The sequence below is a fragment of the Myotis daubentonii genome, chromosome X (genome assembly GCF_963259705.1).
Source record: "Myotis daubentonii chromosome X, mMyoDau2.1, whole genome shotgun sequence".
Lineage (NCBI taxonomy): Eukaryota > Metazoa > Chordata > Mammalia > Chiroptera > Vespertilionidae > Myotis > Myotis daubentonii.
The window spans coordinates 41434806-41451886 of NC_081861.1; the positions used below are offsets into that span (position 1 = coordinate 41434806).

Here is a 17081-nt window from a genome sequence, read left to right on the forward strand (position 1 = left end):
AACAAAATCAGAAATGAAAGAGGAGAAATAACAACAGACCCCATAGAAATACAAAGGATTGTTAGAAAATACTATGAACAACTCTACTCCAACACACTAGACAACCTGGAGGAAATGGACATATTCCTAGATAAATACAACCTTCCAGAACTTAACCAGGAAGAATCTAAAAATCTCAATAGGCCAATAACTATGGAGGAAATCGAAGCAGTAATCAAAAAGCTTCCAGCAAACAAAAGCCCGGGGCCAGATAGCTTCACAGGGGAGTTTTACCAAACATTCAAGGAAGACCTAAAACCTATCCTCCTCAGACTATGTCAAAAGATCCAAGAGGAAGGAGCACTTCCCAGCTCATTCTATGAAGCCAACATCACCCTAATCCCAAAACCAGATAAAGACAATACAATGAAAGAGAATTATAGGCCAATATCCCTCATGAACATAGATGCCAAAATCCTCAACAAAATCCTAGCAAATCGGATCCAGCAGCACATCAAAAAGATCATACACCATGACCAAGTAGGATTTATCCCAGGGATGCAAGGATGGTACAATATCCGCAAATCAGTAAACGTGATACATCACATAAACAAATTGAGAGAAAAAAACCACATAGTCATATCAATTGATGCGGAAAAAGCATTTGACAAAATCCAACACCCTTTCTTGATAAAAACTCTCAGCAAGATAGGAATTGAGGGATCATACCTCAACATAATAAAAGCCATATATGACAAACCCACAGCCAACATCATAATCAATGGGCAAAAACTAAAACCATTCCCCCTAAAAACAGGAACAAGACAGGGATGCCCCCTCTCACCACTCCTGTTCAACATAGTACTGGAAGTACTAGCCATTGCGATCAGACACGAAGAAGAAATAAAAGGCATCCAGATTGGAAAAGAAAAAGTAAAACTGTCCTTATTTGCAGATGACATGATACTGTACATACAGAACCCTAAAGACTCCATCAAAAAATTATTAGACTTAATAAATGAATTCGGCAATGTAGCAGGATACAAAATTAATGCTAAGAAATCCATGGCATTTCTTTACACCAATAGTGAACTTACAAAAAGTGAAACTACAGAAGCAATCCCATTTACCATTGCACCAAAAAAATTAAAATACCTAGGAATAAACTTAACTAAGGAGGTAAAAGACTTATACGCTGAAAACTACAGGACACTGAAAAAAGAGATAGAGGAAGACATAAACAGATGGAAGAATATACCGTGTTCATGGATTGGTAGAATCAACATCATCAAAATGTCCATACTACCCAAAGCAATTTATAGATTCAATGCAATCCCCATTAAATTACCAACGGCATATTTCACAAATCTAGAACGAACGTTCCAAAAATTCATCTGGAATAAAAAAAGACCCCGAATAGCTGCAGCAATCCTGAGAAAGAACAAAGTAGGTGGGATCTCAATACCAGATATCAAACTGTATTACAAAGCCACTGTTCTTAAAACAGCTTGGTACTGGCACAAGAACAGACATATAGATCAATGGAATAGAATAGAGACCCCAGAAATCGACCCAAACCACTATGCCCAATTAATATTCGACAAAGGAGGCAAGAGCATACAATGGAGTCAAGACAGTCTTTTCAATAAATGGTGTTGGGAAAATTGGACAGATACATGCAAAAGGATGAAACTAGATCACCAACTCACACCATACACAAAAATAAACTCAAAATGGATAAAAGACTTAAACGTAAGACGGGAAACCATAAAAATACTAGAGGAATCCATAGGCAGCGAAATCGCAAACATATGCCGAAGAAATTTCTTCTCTGATAATGCTCCTAGGGCAATGGAAACTAAAGAGAAAATAAACAAATGGGACTACATCAAAATAAAAAGCTTTTGCACAGCAAAGGAAACCATCAAAAAAACAACAAGAAGACCCACTACATGGGAGAACATATTTACCAATGATACCACCGATAAGGGTTTAATTTCCAACATTTACAGGGATCTCATGAAACTTAACAAAAGGAAGATAAACAATCCAATAAAAAAATGGGCAACGGACCTAGATAGACACTTTTCGAAAGAGGACATACAGAAGGCCGAAAGACATATGAAAACCTGCTCAAAGTCACTAATTATACGAGAGATGCAAATCAAAACGACAATGCGTTATCATCTCACACCTGTCAGAATGGCTATCATCAACAAATCAACAAACAACAAGTGTTGGAGAGGATGTGGAGAAAAAGGAACCCTTTTGCACTGCTGGTGGGAATGCAGACTGGTGCAGCCACTGTGGAGAACAGTATGGAGCTACCTCAGAAGACTAAAAATGGAACTCCCATTTGACCCAGTGATCCCACTACTAGGACTATATCCCAAGAAACCAGAAACGCCAATTAGAAAGGATATATGCACCCCTATGTTCATAGCAGCACAATTCACCATAGCTAAGATTTGGAAACAGCCTAGGTGCCCATCAGCAGATGAGTGGATTAGAAAACTGTGGTACATATACACAATGGAATACTATGCTGCGGTAAAAAAAAAAGGAACTCTTGCCTTTTGCAACAGCATGGATGGCACTGGAGAGCATTATGCTAAGTGAAATAAGCCAGTCAGAGAAAGATAAATACCACATGATCTCACTCATTTGTGGATTATAGAGAACAACATAGACTGATGAACAGGGACAGACCCAAAGACTGAGAAACAGCGATCAGGCTATCAATCCCCAGAAGGAAAGTAGGGGAGGGCGGGGGTAAGGGGAAGAGATCAACAGAAGGACTTGTATACATGTATATAAGCCAAACCAATGGACATGGACAACGGGGGGATGGGAGCATGAGTTTGTGTGTGTGTGGGGAGGTTGGGGGTTAATGGGGGGGATGAGGACACATTTGTAATAGCTTAACTAATAATAAAAAAAACAAACATAAAGCACATATGTACATACGTCAAAATGACAGAACTTTAAAAAAAAATACTGTAAATGGGAAATGGTGATGTAACCACGAAACGGAAACGACCTACGAGTCTGATGTAACCTGAGGACTGCCTGTATATAAAAGCCTAAGCGACCAAATGACCAAACAACCAGTTGACCGGTCGCTATGACGTGCACTGACCACCAGGGGGCAGATGCTCAATGCAGGAGTTGCCTCCTGGTGGTCAGTGCACTCCCAAAGCCAACCTCCCACAGTTGGCCAACCTCCCGCAGCCCCTCCCCACCATGGCCCCTCACCCCACCACCCTATTGTGGCCCTGATCGGCCCCCATCGCCAGCCAGGCTGAGGGATCCCACCTGTGCACGAATTCATGCACCAGGCCTCTAGTAAATAAATAATACAAGAATAAACTTTGTGTTTCCTGTACTCACAAGTGTAAAACTACTTTTGCCCCACCCTGTTTATTCAAGTCAATATAGCTACAAAGGAAATATAGGCACTTCTCCCAATATACAATACTAGTGGCCCGTTGCACAAAATTTGTGTAGGGGGAGGGGGATGTCCCTCAACTTGGTCTGCACCCTCTCACAATCTGGGACTGCTGGCTCCTAACTGCTCACCTACCTGCCTGCCTGATCTCCCCTAAAAACTCTGCCTGTTGGCCTGCTCACCCCCAACTGCCCCCCCCAACAGGCCTCATGGCCCCCAACTGCCCTCCCCGGCCAGCCTCATGGCCCCCAACTACCCCCCCTGCCGGTCTACTAGCCCCCAACTTCCCCTAGCCGATTTGATCATCCCCAACTGCCCCCCTACTGGCCTGCTCATCCCCAACTGACCCTCCTGCCAGCCTGCTTGCCCAAAACTGCCCTCCCCCAGCCTGCTCATCCCCAACTGCCCCTGCTGCCAGGCTGATCGCCCTCAACTGCCCCCCCAGCCTGTCGCCCACAACTGCTTCCCTCGCCGGCCTGATCCCTCCCAACTGCCCCCCACTGCTGGCCTGCTTGCCCCCAACTGCCCCATCCACTGCTCTGTTCACCCCCAACTGGACCCCCTGCCGGCCTGTTCTCCCCCAACTTTCCTGCCGGATCCCCAGCCTGATCACCCCCAACTGCCCTACCCGCCTGGCTTAATCACCCCTAACTGCCTCTGCCTTGGCTCTGCTACCATGGATTTGTCCGGAAGGATGTCCGGAAGGTCACCCGGTCTAATTAGCATATTAGCCTTTTATTAGTATAGATTGTATACTCTAAAGCAGGGGTGAGGAACCTTTTTTCTGCCAAGGACTACTTGGATATTTATGACATCATAGAGGGCCATACAAAATTATCAACTTAAAAATTAGCTTGCTATATTTGATCAAACATTTAATTAACTCACCCTTAATGCCTCAGCAGGGCCAGACCAAATGATTTTGGGGGCCTTGTATGGCCCTTGGGCTGGGGTTCCCCACCTCTGCTCTAAAGCAGAGGTTTTCAATGGTGAATTATAATAAGTTGGTGAATATGGGGGTGTTTAAAGCACAGACACATGTTCCCCATCTCCAGATAATCTGATCTGGAGGGTACAGGGTGAGGCCATGAATCTGCAATGAGAATTGCTCTGAGAAGATTGCCTTAGAGAGCCATCTTGAAAAACACACTTTACCCGAAAAAGAAACTAAAGATATATTTACTTACAAAACAGAATGCTTTGGTAGCTTAAGATGGCCTCTTGTCCCTTCTCTTTCATTTTGGGTATTTGCATACAATACAGTTAGGCAGAGCTTCCCAGTAAGGTATTCCCAAACAGTGTAATATAAGTATGCATTTCAAGCTTTCATAAATAGGACTTACTTATTGTTTTTTAATTATCTACATCTCAAATTTCATATCTACACTAATAAAAGAGAAAAATGGTAATTGGCGTACGACGATACCCTTTTCATTGGCTAATCAGGGCTATATGCAAATTAACTGCCAACTATGATTGGCAGTTAACTGCCAACAAGATGGCGGTTAATTTGCATATGTAGGCACAATGCAGGGAGGCGAAAGGGAAAGCAGGAAGAAGCCCCCTGCCACTGACAGTGATCAGAAACCCAGGGGGGAGCTAAGAGCTGGGGGGCAGGGCAAAGGCGGCCCCGGGGCCGCCTTTGTCCTGTCCCCCAGCCATGATCAGAGAATCAGGCGCCTTTGCCGCCCTGGCCAGTGATAGCAGGAAGTAGGGGTGGAGCCAGCGATGGGAGCTGGGCACGGTCGAAGCTGGCAGTCCCAGGAGCTAGGGGTCCCTTACCTGGGCCTAAAGCGAAGCCCACGATCGCGGGGCCACTGCAGCTGCGGGTCCCCGCTGCCCGGGCCAGACGCCTAGGCCAGAGGCGTTGGGCTGGGCAGGGGCGGAGCCTGCAACCGCGGGGAGCTGGGGGTCCCCTGCCCAGGCCTGACACCTCTGCCGGAGGCCTCAGGCCTGGTCAAGGGGCCGATCCGGTGATTGGTGATCGGAGGGTGATGAGGGTCAACTCTTCTGGCCGAGGCATCAGGCCTGGGTGGGGGGCGGAGCCGGGGATTGGGGGGATATGATGGTCCCCTTGCCCAGGCCTGAAGCCTGGGTCAGAGGCGTCAGGCTTGGGTAGGGGGTGGAGCAAGCGATCAGAGGGAGATGGGGGTCCCCTGCCCAGGCATGATTCCTGGGCCAGAGGCCTCAGGCCTGGGCGGGGGCCAGAGCCAGTGATCGGGGGGAGATGGGGGTCTCCTTTCCAAGCCTGACACCTCTGGCGGAGGCGTCAGGCCTGGGCAAGGGGCCAATCAGGCGATCAGAGGGTGATGGGAGTCTACGCCTCTGGCTGAGGCATCAGGCCCGGGCAAGGGGCAGAGCCAGCAATCAGAGGGGGCTGGGGGCAGAACCAGTGATGGGGGGAAATGAGGGTCCCCTTCCCAGGCCTGACTCCTCTGTCAGAGGCGTCAGACCTGGGCAAGGGGCCGATCCTGCGATTGGAGGGTGATGGGGGTCAACGCCTGAGGGCTCCCAGTATGTGAGAAGGGGCAGGCTGGGCTGAGGGACACTCCCACACACACACACACACACACACACACACACACACACACACACACACAGTGCACGAATTTCGTGCACCGGGCCCCTAGTATTAAGATTATAAAAAACAACAAAATAAAGGCCATAGTTACAACCAAACCACAATTTATAAATCTGGGGTTAATTTTTACCAATTCATGGGAGCTCATGATACTAAGGATAGAATTTTAAAAACTTACTAAGCTATATATACAAAGATGTTCACTACAGCATTGTTTAGAATAGGTGAAAAAGAGTTAAACTGAATTCTCAACAGAGGAATGAATAAATAAGTGATTGTATATCCTTACAATGGAATGCAATAAAATAAATGAGGCAATCCTCAGTTCTTTAAATGTACTGAGCTTAGTCACCTCAGAGCCTTTGCATGTGTGGTTATTTCTGCCTAGAACACTCCTCCCCTAGCTAATTTTTACTCTTCTTTAAGTTTCAGACCAAATAGCTCTCTCTCAAAGAAGCTCTCCCTGATGCTTTAGAACAGGCTTTCCTATTATATAATCCTACAGTACCCCTTACATTTCTTTTATAGCAATTACTATAGATTTATCTGTGTAATTACATATTCACTGTCTGTTTCTCCTATTGAACCTGGAAGCCATATGAGGGCAGTGATTAAGATGGTCTTCTTTTTAAAAAAAAATATATATATTTTGATTGTTTTACAGAGAGGAAGGGAAAGGTTTAGAGAGTTAGAAACATAGATGAGAGAGAAACATTAATCAGCTGCCTCCTGCACACTCCCTACTGGGCATGCGCCCGCAACCAAGGTATATGCCCTTGACCTGAATCGGACCTGGGACCCTTGAATCCGCAGGCTGACGCTCTATCCACTGAGCCAAACCGGTTAGGGCAAGATTGTCTTCTTAACTGTGATATCTGCAGCACCAAACCCCCATATCTGGCTGATAGAAAGATTATAATATTATTTACTATTGGTATTTATATGAAAAGATGTCCATTATATACTATATTTTTAAAAAACAAAAAGCAAGTTCTTTTGACCCAGCCATCCCACTTCTGGGAATATATTCAAAGAATCCTGAAACACCAATCAAAAAAGAGTATATGTGCCCCTATGTTTACAGCAGCATTATTTAGAATAGCCAAGTGTGGAAATAGCCCAAGTGCCCATCAGTAGATGAGTGGATAAAAAAAGCTATGGTACATTTACACAATGGAATACTACCCAGCTTAAAAAAAAAGGAACTTTTACCTTTTACAACAGCATGAATGGACCTGGAGAGTATTATGCTAAGTGAAATAAGCCAGTCAGAAAAAGACAAATACCATATGATTTAATTAATATGTAGAATTTAATGAACAAAATAAACTAATGAACAAAATGGGGAAAAAAGCAGGTTGACAAACTATAGGGACAATATTATCCCATTTTTGTGAGAAAAATAATTCTTTGGAGAATACACCTAATTATTAATACTGAGAATTTCAGGGGTGAGCATGAGATACTTTAATTTTCTATATTACAGATTTTTGTATTACTTTTGATAATCAGAAAACACACATAATAAATATTTTTATTGCTTTTAATACTCATCCAAGGATATATTTCCTTTGATTTTTTTAGAGAAAGTAGAAGGAAGGGAAGGAAGGAAAGAGGGAGGGGGGAGACACACACACACACACACACACCCCAATTGGTTGCCTCCTGTACATGCCCCAACTGGAGCAGGGATCAAATCTGCAACCTACGTATGCGCCCTGACAGGGAATTGAATCCAAGACCCTTTGGTGCCCGTGCTGATGCTCTAACCATTTAGTAACACCGACCAGGGTGATGATAAATCATTTTTAAAATCATTATAGGGTCTATGGTCCTATAATTCTGAAGTCATATTTTCTGCATAATTATAGGTTTATTACTCCTTTAAGCAAGCAAACAGATAATTTAAACATTTTGGTGAGAACATCTCTAAAATATATACTTTTGTACCTTCTTCAATGGAATTTAATGTTCCATACGTTTCTTTCCTTAATAAATAGACTCAGTTACCATCATTACTGTTCTTTAATATGTTGAGGGCTTTTTAAATGGTTTGCAAGTGGGCCATAATATTAGTTTCAAACCTTGAAGACAACAGGGCAGAGCACAGGGAAGCCAGACTCTGGACCAATCTCTTCTGAACATCAGTTTACTCTAGCATTCATTGCAAATATTACCATGTTGTATGAGTACAATAACATGAGAAAAAGTTGAAACACTGTCATACGAAATGTTTGTGTTATGTAAGAGTGCTTTTATTATTTTTCTGATTCCTCTCTTGTAACCAGAATATTATCTGACATCCTTATGTATTGAATTAAGGTTGTCATAATTTGGTGCTTCTATTTTGTTGTAAACTCAGATACCAGATTTTTAGAAATTATGTAAGAAGTATAATGGCTTTAAAAATGAGAGGTTTTTCTTTTAGAAAAATGATGAGCTTTAATGCATGGAATAAAAAATACCTTTCCTAGATATTTATTTATCTCCTGAATAATTCCTAATTCTCCGGTTCCTCATAGTTGTCATTGCTAGATAGCCATGGTCCAGATATCTGAAGGTGCATTGTGGGTACAAACTTTTTCCAAAAAGCCTCAAAGCTTTCTTTGCTACACTTTCCACATTAGGAAAAGATGAGATTCGAGTGGAGAATTTGCTTTGGGACTGAATTATTTTATATTTACATTTATTTTATATTTTAGACTGAATTTCTGCCAATTATGTGACTTATGGATAATCAAGCAAAATCTATATGCCCACAATTGTGTTAGGTTTCTGTAGGGGAAACAAGAATGGCATGATGACAACACTTTTGTAACATATGGTTTAGCTGTGTAATATCTATTTACCTTGTTGTTTTTTAAATCAGAAAACGGTTTAAGGTAATATAAAATAAAGGGCAAACATAAGTTATAGAGACTATAGTATCACTGAAATTGAGAAAAGCAATTTTCTACAAACTGAAGGAAGTTGGGAAAAATCTCATGTAGTTGGGTTTAGAAAGACAAAGAGGATTTGTACAGATAAAGAGAAAGGGAAAAGACAATTTCAAGGACAATCAAGTTCTATTAACACTTCTGGTATCTACTGTCAGAAAAATTAATATAGGCATGATGCAAAATTTATTGATCATTTACTACATATTGGATATTCTATGACCAACACAACCTCATATACCTCATAATCCATTGGCTGGCAGCAGGGAGTGGTGTGGTAGATGGACTTATAAATTAGATAGAGCACAGATTTAAAATAGTATAGTAGTTCTCATATTTTTTTAAAAAAATAAAGCTTGAAATGAGAAAAGGGATGTGCTGTAACTCACGTTTTCTGCTTTAACCTTCCACCATCAGTATCTGTTGGATGAGACTGTAGTTTATCTTCATCATCTGACTGTGCGGCATCATTACTACGAGGGGAAGAAGTAATTTTAAAAGAAGCCATTTCCCTAACATGTCTCAAAAATCTATATATACTTACTGTAGAATTAGCTAATCAGAGTAAAAATAAACTTTGTTAAAATGCTTTATATAAACTTAATTTAAATGATGACTGTGAGAATTTAAAGACTTGAAAGATCAAAGAAGAATCTTTAAGCAAGGTGCAATGTACAAAATGCAAATGAATGCAATTTAGGAACTTAAGAAAAACCCATGGCAAATAAGGCTTTCTGCTGGGCAAAACATGCTACCCAGAAATGACAAATTAACTTGTAAATATCTTCCTCCTCACTCACCAGGCACATCATGTATTGTACTTTAAAAGGCTTTGCTTTCACTGAAATGATTCTTTAGATCAGTAGCAGGGAACCTTTTTTCTGTGAAGGGCCATTTGGATATTTATAACATTATTAGCAGGCCATGTAAAATTATCCATTTAAAAATTAGCCTGCTATATATGGTCAAACATTTAATTAACTTACCTTAATGCCTTCGCAGGCCAGATCAAATGATTCTGCAGGCCTTATATGGCCAGTAGGCCGTAAGTTCCCAACCCCCACCTTAGATCTACATATAACCCACAGTAAAGTCAATCACCATACTCTAAAGCCATTTTCTGACCCTCTAAAATCCTATCTAATAATAGACAAACAGGGCAATTGACCATACCTTCGCTACGCCTCCCATTGGTTAATCAGCACAATATGCAAATTAATCACCAACAAAGATGGCAGTTAATTTGCATATGTAGGCTCCAAGCGGCTCAGTGAAGACTGAAGGTGAGCCAGAACTGCGAAGATGGAAGGCGGCTCCAGCTGGAGCTAACGCCTGGGTCCCGGGTGCCGGAGGAAAACCGGTGCCGGCAGCCAGGAGAAGGGAAGGCCTATTACATGAATCTCTTCGTGCAACAGGCCTCTAGTTGTATATATAAAATCTCTGATCCTTAAGCAAGGTTTCAGAAGAACAGCATGACTGTTTAGACTCAATATGTTTTAATACTATCTTTAGTATAATATAATTTTAAAAGAAATCAAATATCACGGAATTGAAGATATATAATATTTTCTCCTAATAATTGTGCAGTCCTAAGAGAGAACAAAATTTAAGAATATATACATTAAGTATTTAATTCCAAATTAAAAAAAAGGCTGAATGAAACCAAATTAGGGACTATCATAGTTCATAAACAGAGAAATCTTCACCACTCTGAATGAAATACTATAAATAATAAATAACTTTAGATCATACCTTACATATTCCTTAGTCCTTCTCATGATGTGTAGAGTGAGAGGATTAATACCTGTTGGCAGTTTCTCTTCTGCAAGACTCAAAGGTATTTCTTCTCCAGTATCCAGGTTTTTAATCATTACACTGGCTAAAATTTCCTGAGGTAAAATATAACACCAAGAGAACTTATAATTTATGTATCTTTTTGAGTCTACAAAGTCCTCAAAATTTTAAGCTAAGAACTTTCTAAATACATTCAGTACTGTGTACAATAATTTTTAACATTTTTAGTGAGATACAATTCATACATTGTAAAATGCACTTATTTAAACCATACATTATTAAATGATTTTGAGTATATTCAAAGAGTTGTGCAACCATCACCATTATCTAAGTTCAGAACATTTCTACTACCCCCAAAAGAAATCCCATATCCATTTGCTGTCATATCTTATTCCCCCTCTCTTTCCAATCCCTGGCAATCACTAATCTACTTTTTGTGTCTATGGATTTGCTTATGCTGGACATTTCAAATAAATTTAATCATACAGTATGTGGTCTTTTGTGACTGGCTTCTTTCACCTTAACACTATGGTTTCAAGGTTCATCCATGCTGTAACCATGTATCAGAACATAATTCCTTTTAACTGCTGAAAAATAGTCCATGTGAATAGATATATCACATTTTATTTACCCATTCATCAGTGACGGGCGTTTATGAACTTTGGCTATTATGAACACTTGTGCATATTTTTTATGCAGACATGTGTTTTCATTTCTCTTTGGTGTATATATAGGAGTAAAATTTCTACATCGTGGTAACTTGATATTTCATTTTTTTGAAAAACTGCCAAACTATTTTCCAAAGTACAATAATTTTTTAAAATGTTGTTTACAAGAAACAAAAAACTAAGATTTTGCTTTAAAACTTCATTCTGAATAAATTGGCCAATAGATATATAGTAAATTTTAGTGGTAAAAAGTATTGTGACTATCTACACTACATCATCTAACAAGCATGAAAACATATACATATCTATAATGTCAAGTTTTTTTAAGCCCACTTTCTATAAAATATAGGCCTTGCTTTCAATATATTTATTCCACCATAGACTGTATGAAAGGGCAAGTTTAAGTCAGAGTTGCAAACTTCAACATATTAAAAAAAACAAAACTCAAAGTGATCTTCATTTTCATTTTTTTCTTTTACATTATGACTTTTGGTCTAATAACAATAAATAAAAACTTTTAATCATAGTAAAATATACATAATATACAATTTATCACATACAATTGTTCACATTGTGGTGCAACTATCATCACCATCCATCTCCAGAACTTTTTCACCTTCCCATTATGGTTTTTATATTTTATGTTTTTAAGAACAAAAAATATATATATAATTATACCTCATCAGTAAGCTCTCTCCCAGAGTTGGATCTAGGTCTCTGAGGGCCCATCACTTCACCTGCTATTGTCTGCCCATCAGGTGCTTTTCCATTTTCCTGAAATTATAATTTCATAAACAGAAAGTAGACTGAACCAATTTTTATAAATATTCAATTACTCATTACCACACACATTTCTAAAAAAATTCCGTAATTCAGATAATGGAAATTTAAATGGAATACTCCATTTCAGCCCTTTATTACTCCCAGAATTCTGAAAAACATTAGGTACCCAAACTATTGCTGTCCATGCAATAATGTGTTAGTCTTGAAGCCAAGAAATGTTGTATTTGAACCTGACCCCAAAGTAGTTCTCTACTAGTAGAATGCTAGCACAAAGATTGCCATTGTTCAGGGCTGGATTTATAGATATCTTAATGCTTTCTGTAAAAAGCCAGTTAATAAATATTTTAGGTTTTTTTGCTTCACACATAGTACCTGTCACATATTCTTTTTCATAAACATCCTTGAAAAAGTAAAGACCATTCTTAACTTGGGGACCCTACAAAACAGGCCACTGCCAATCAATGCTCTAAGGCTATGAAAGGCTATATATTGTCTTATCTCCCAGTTTGCTAAACTGCCCCAATCACAGCTACCACATAAGTAAGCCTTGAGTGCCAGAATTTGGCTGTGGTAAAATTCATGTTATCAAGTCCCTTCCATTGCTTCATGTTACCAAGTCCTTTCCATTGCTTCCTATGTATGTATGAATATGTGTGTGTGTATATATATATTGTATGAAGTTTGTTTTCATGATTAGGAAAAAGAAATTATAAAAAATAAAAGTCCTCAATTTTATCCACTACAGTTCAGGTAAATGAAGATTGTAGTTGGTGTTTATTAATATCAATAATATTACAAATAGCAGCATGTGTCATTTTTTGAATGCCTGCTATATGGCCAGGTACTTGGTATACTTTATTCATGTCATCCTTGCAAGAAACCTTCAAGGAAGGTTTCCCTTCATTTTATCAATGGGGCATCTGAGACTCAGATGTTAAATAGCTTCCTGGAGTTACCCAACTACTTAGTAGCAGAGCTGGACAAGGGATGTAAGGAGTCCAGGTTTTGGGATAAGAAAATATCTGGCCTGGAGAAGAAAGTTTGATAATCCACAAACCAGCAAGTTGAGGAAATCTGACAAAGCCTATATAAAATATAACATGAATTTACCAACCTGGGCAGTAACTATTTTATCTCCACTGGTAGCACTTGCCAAATCAAGAGAAGGCTGAGAATCCTTGACTGTACTCTCTGAAGCCATGCTCGTAGTTAGCGTATCAGATGTAATATTGTCTTTGGGAACTGCAACAACAACAACACAAATAATAATAAGTACTTATATAGGACTTTATACATTAATTGAAAAGTGCTTTAACCTTTATTTGTCTGATTCTTATAACAATCCTGTGACAAAAGTGATTTTATTACTCTCATTTTATATATGGGGAAACTAGGATTCAAACAATTATTTAAATTCCTCAAGGCTATACAACTTATACATTAAGAGATCCAGTGCTCAATAAATTTAATTTAGAGATTAAAAAGTAAAAAAAAAAGAGTGATCTAGGACTTGAATTCAAATCTTAACTCTCAAATACCATATTCTTTTCACCATATCACACTGGCTCTCCAATGATAACAGATGTGAAAGTTTGAAGTCTGTTGAAATGTTCAATTATAATAATGTAACTAATCACCAATATAAATATTTTCACTTTTTATTACTAAAATAATTTTTACAACTTGGTCATCCATGTAGTTTACATAACATAAACTAAAACAAAATAATAAATTTAAACAAGTTCAACTCAAAAATATCCTCACAAAAGTACTTATCTCTCAATAATACTTGCCATCCAGATCGGGTGTTTTAAGAGCCTCAAACTCCAATTCACTTTTCTTTTTTCTTGGTGGTGGAGCAGGTCGAGATGGAGGTGGTGGTCTAGGAGGTGGGAAATTTGTTGGAGGGGGTGGGCGTGCTGGAACAGGCTTTTTTGTACTAGCCACTATGTCAGGTTCTGGAGTAAGCTGTCTTGGGGGTTTGGCAGGAGCCAATTCTTCCACAGTAGCAAAATCTTTAGCAGATGAGGAGCTTGAGGATGCAGATTCTAGAACATCACTTGCTTTGATTTCCACTGCTTCCTTGTTCAATACTTCTGTTTCAGTTTCAGTCACATTAAGCTGCTTAGTTAAACTTATTTCAGTTAACTTAGTGGTTTCATCTACTGGCTTCTCACAGGTGTCATTGGAAGAAAAACATTTTTTGGATTCTAATTCAGTTTCTTCAGATGTATTCTGACTCTCTGCCCTTTTGGGATATTCCTGTAGAACATGACCTGTGGCTAACAGTCCAGGTATATTGTTAAGATTTGTTCCAGCCACGAGAGGACTGGCAGTATCCTGATCAGACTGTCCTTTTCCTTTGGAATCCAAAGAGTCATCGTCAAGCTGAAGTACTTTCTGAGTCTCCTCAATAATACTTTCAATAATCTGATGAAAGGTTAAAAGAGCAATTTTTAAAAATGAAGCCATTTACAAGAACACAGTAACAGCTACTCATTTATATAGTACTTACTATGTGTCAGACAATGCTTACTATCATCATATACAAATGAGGGAGCTAAGGTAGAGAAAAACCAAATGTTTTGTCCTAGGTCACAAAGCTTGTAAGTAATGAAGCTGGCACAAAACTAGGGAGTTTGGTTCAAGAATCTGCACTCTTAACCATTATAATAGGGAATCTGGGCTAGTACATGTAATCACAAAAGCTTAATCAACACTGTATAATAAAGTTCAAACATAAATTTACATTTAGACTCTTCATGTCATAGTTCATTTGCATATTTATGCCAAGTTAGTTGTAGTAACAGCCTGCTGATTTGAGCCTAGTTAACAAAATCAAGAGAAGCAAAACCACCTAGTACAAGAATTCAAATTGTTTAAGCTCAAGCCTATGACAGGAAAAGCCAGTAGATACAAGGATATTAATGTTCTTAAACAGAATACACCTAATACCCTAATATTTAGAGGGATGCCAGGACCATGAAATAAATTCAAACAGCCTTGGCTGATATGGTTCAGTTTGGTTTAGCATCATCCCATGCATTGAGAGGTCACCGGTTCTATTCCCAGTCAGGCCACATACCAGGTCAGGGTGCATACAGGAGGCAACCAATTGATATTTCTCCCTCACATTAATGTCTCACTCTCTCCCTCACTCTCTCTCTCTCCCTCTCCCTCCCTCCCTCTCTCTAAAATCAATAAAAATATTTTAAAAAAGAGTTCAAACAGCCAACTCACTATGCCTTTTCCCCACTTTGTTTCTTTTTTAAAAAATATACTTTTATTGATTTCAGAGAGGAAGGGAGAAAAACATCAGTGATGAGAGAAAATCATTGATCGGCTGCCTACTGCATACCCCTACTGGGGATTGAGCCCTGGCATGTGCCCTGACCAGGAATTGAACCATGACCTCCTGGTTCACAGGTCGACTCTCAACCACTGAGCCACACCAGCTGGGCATCCCCCTTTATTTCTTTTCTATAGCTAAAAAGTACAGATAGTCTTTCTATGCATTCTACTAACATTTGGAAGAAAATATATTTTCTACCCAGTCCTGTAATTATTGACATTAAATCTCCCAGCCCACTTATCTATCCACCATGCCCAATCATGGATGGCTATGGCTTTCTCAATTCCTCGGCTCCAGAAAGCTAACAGAACATGGAACATGCTAACCTGAACTGTATGCTATTGCTATTGAACAATATTCCTGATTTCTCAGCATCTCCTTTTTTTTCTCAACCTTCAAATGTTTAATACTAGACATCAATCACTTTTACCAGAGAACTATTAACTAGAGTCCATCTAATTTGACAATTAGGTGGTTACTGAGCACTGAGTGACTCAATCTTAACAGAATCTGGATTTCTGTGGGTTTAAGAATGAATAAGAAGTGAAGACATAGAGACAGGCCTGCATAGGCTACAGTTTCAAAAACTTGGCTATAAATGGAAGAGGATGCAAGAAAGTGATCCAGCATTTTTATAAACTGACGGGAAGGATCCAAGGGAAAGAATGGAAACAAAGTTCTGGAGAAGAAAAGAAAGAAGGTCTACTGTGCATTAGATCTAGCACACACATTCTCTATTTAATCATCAAATAAGCTTTGTGAGGTATAGTATCTCGTTTCTACAAAAGCAGGTATCTGAGGTGCCGGGGTCCAACCCCAGCAGGTCCAGGGGTCCCCAAAGGTGTAGACGGAGTCGGCGAAGAAGGAAGGACACGGAGACAGTGTTCAGTTGATCAGCAGCCTAGCCAGGATCTCTAGCCAGGATCTCCAGCCAAGTTCTGGTCTGGATCTCCAGAGAGGTTCTGCTTCAGATCTCCAGCCAGGTTCAGTCACCAGGTTCTAGTCAGGTTCTCTTGCCATGTTCTATAGTTAGGTTCAGTCCAGGATCTATTGCCATGTTCTCTCCAGCGAAGTTCTTCTGTCTCCAGGCTCCGTGTAGGTTCTGTCTTCTGAATTCTGTGTTCTGAGTTCTGTCTCTCTTGGTCCTGTCTTCCAAGCCCTGTGTTCTCAGTTCTGTGTTCTAAATTCTGTCTCTTTCTGTCTTGTTACATCTGTATTTATACCAGTTGATTCAATCCTATCAATCTCTATTCCAAAGGTTAGGGTGTTTCTTATCTCCATTCCAGGGAGTAAAGATTATATAGCTTAAGCATGATTGTTCGTAGTTAAAGTGATTAATTACCCGCCTGGCACTTAGTTGAGGGGTTTTATTCCCTCCCTAACTTCAGGGGAAAATCCCTACCTGGGGATTCAACCTTTCTCGGAGAGGTGACCTTGGTTAAAACACACAGCGCTAAGGGGAGCAAACATATTAAGAACAGTATGCCATATATGCCAGGTCCCTTGAAACAGCAAGGATGGACCGGCTCCCGGCACTGAG

General features: G+C 39.7%; 1 protein-coding gene across 4 annotated transcripts in view; it reads right to left on the bottom strand.

The window, feature by feature from the left end:
* The window catches only part of WDR44 (WD repeat domain 44), a 107582-nt gene that overhangs the window by 43429 nt on the left and 47072 nt on the right, over positions 1-17081 (bottom strand). For all 4 annotated transcript variants that reach the window (XM_059679890.1, XM_059679891.1, XM_059679892.1 and 1 more), the window contains 5 exons: positions 13983-14619; positions 13304-13431; positions 12085-12180; positions 10697-10833; positions 9334-9417 (listed from right to left, as the gene is read on the bottom strand). In XM_059679890.1, the coding sequence (XP_059535873.1) occupies positions 9334-9417; positions 10697-10833; positions 12085-12180; positions 13304-13431; positions 13983-14619 (1082 nt within the window). The remainder of the gene's footprint in view (positions 1-9333; positions 9418-10696; positions 10834-12084; positions 12181-13303; positions 13432-13982; positions 14620-17081) is intronic.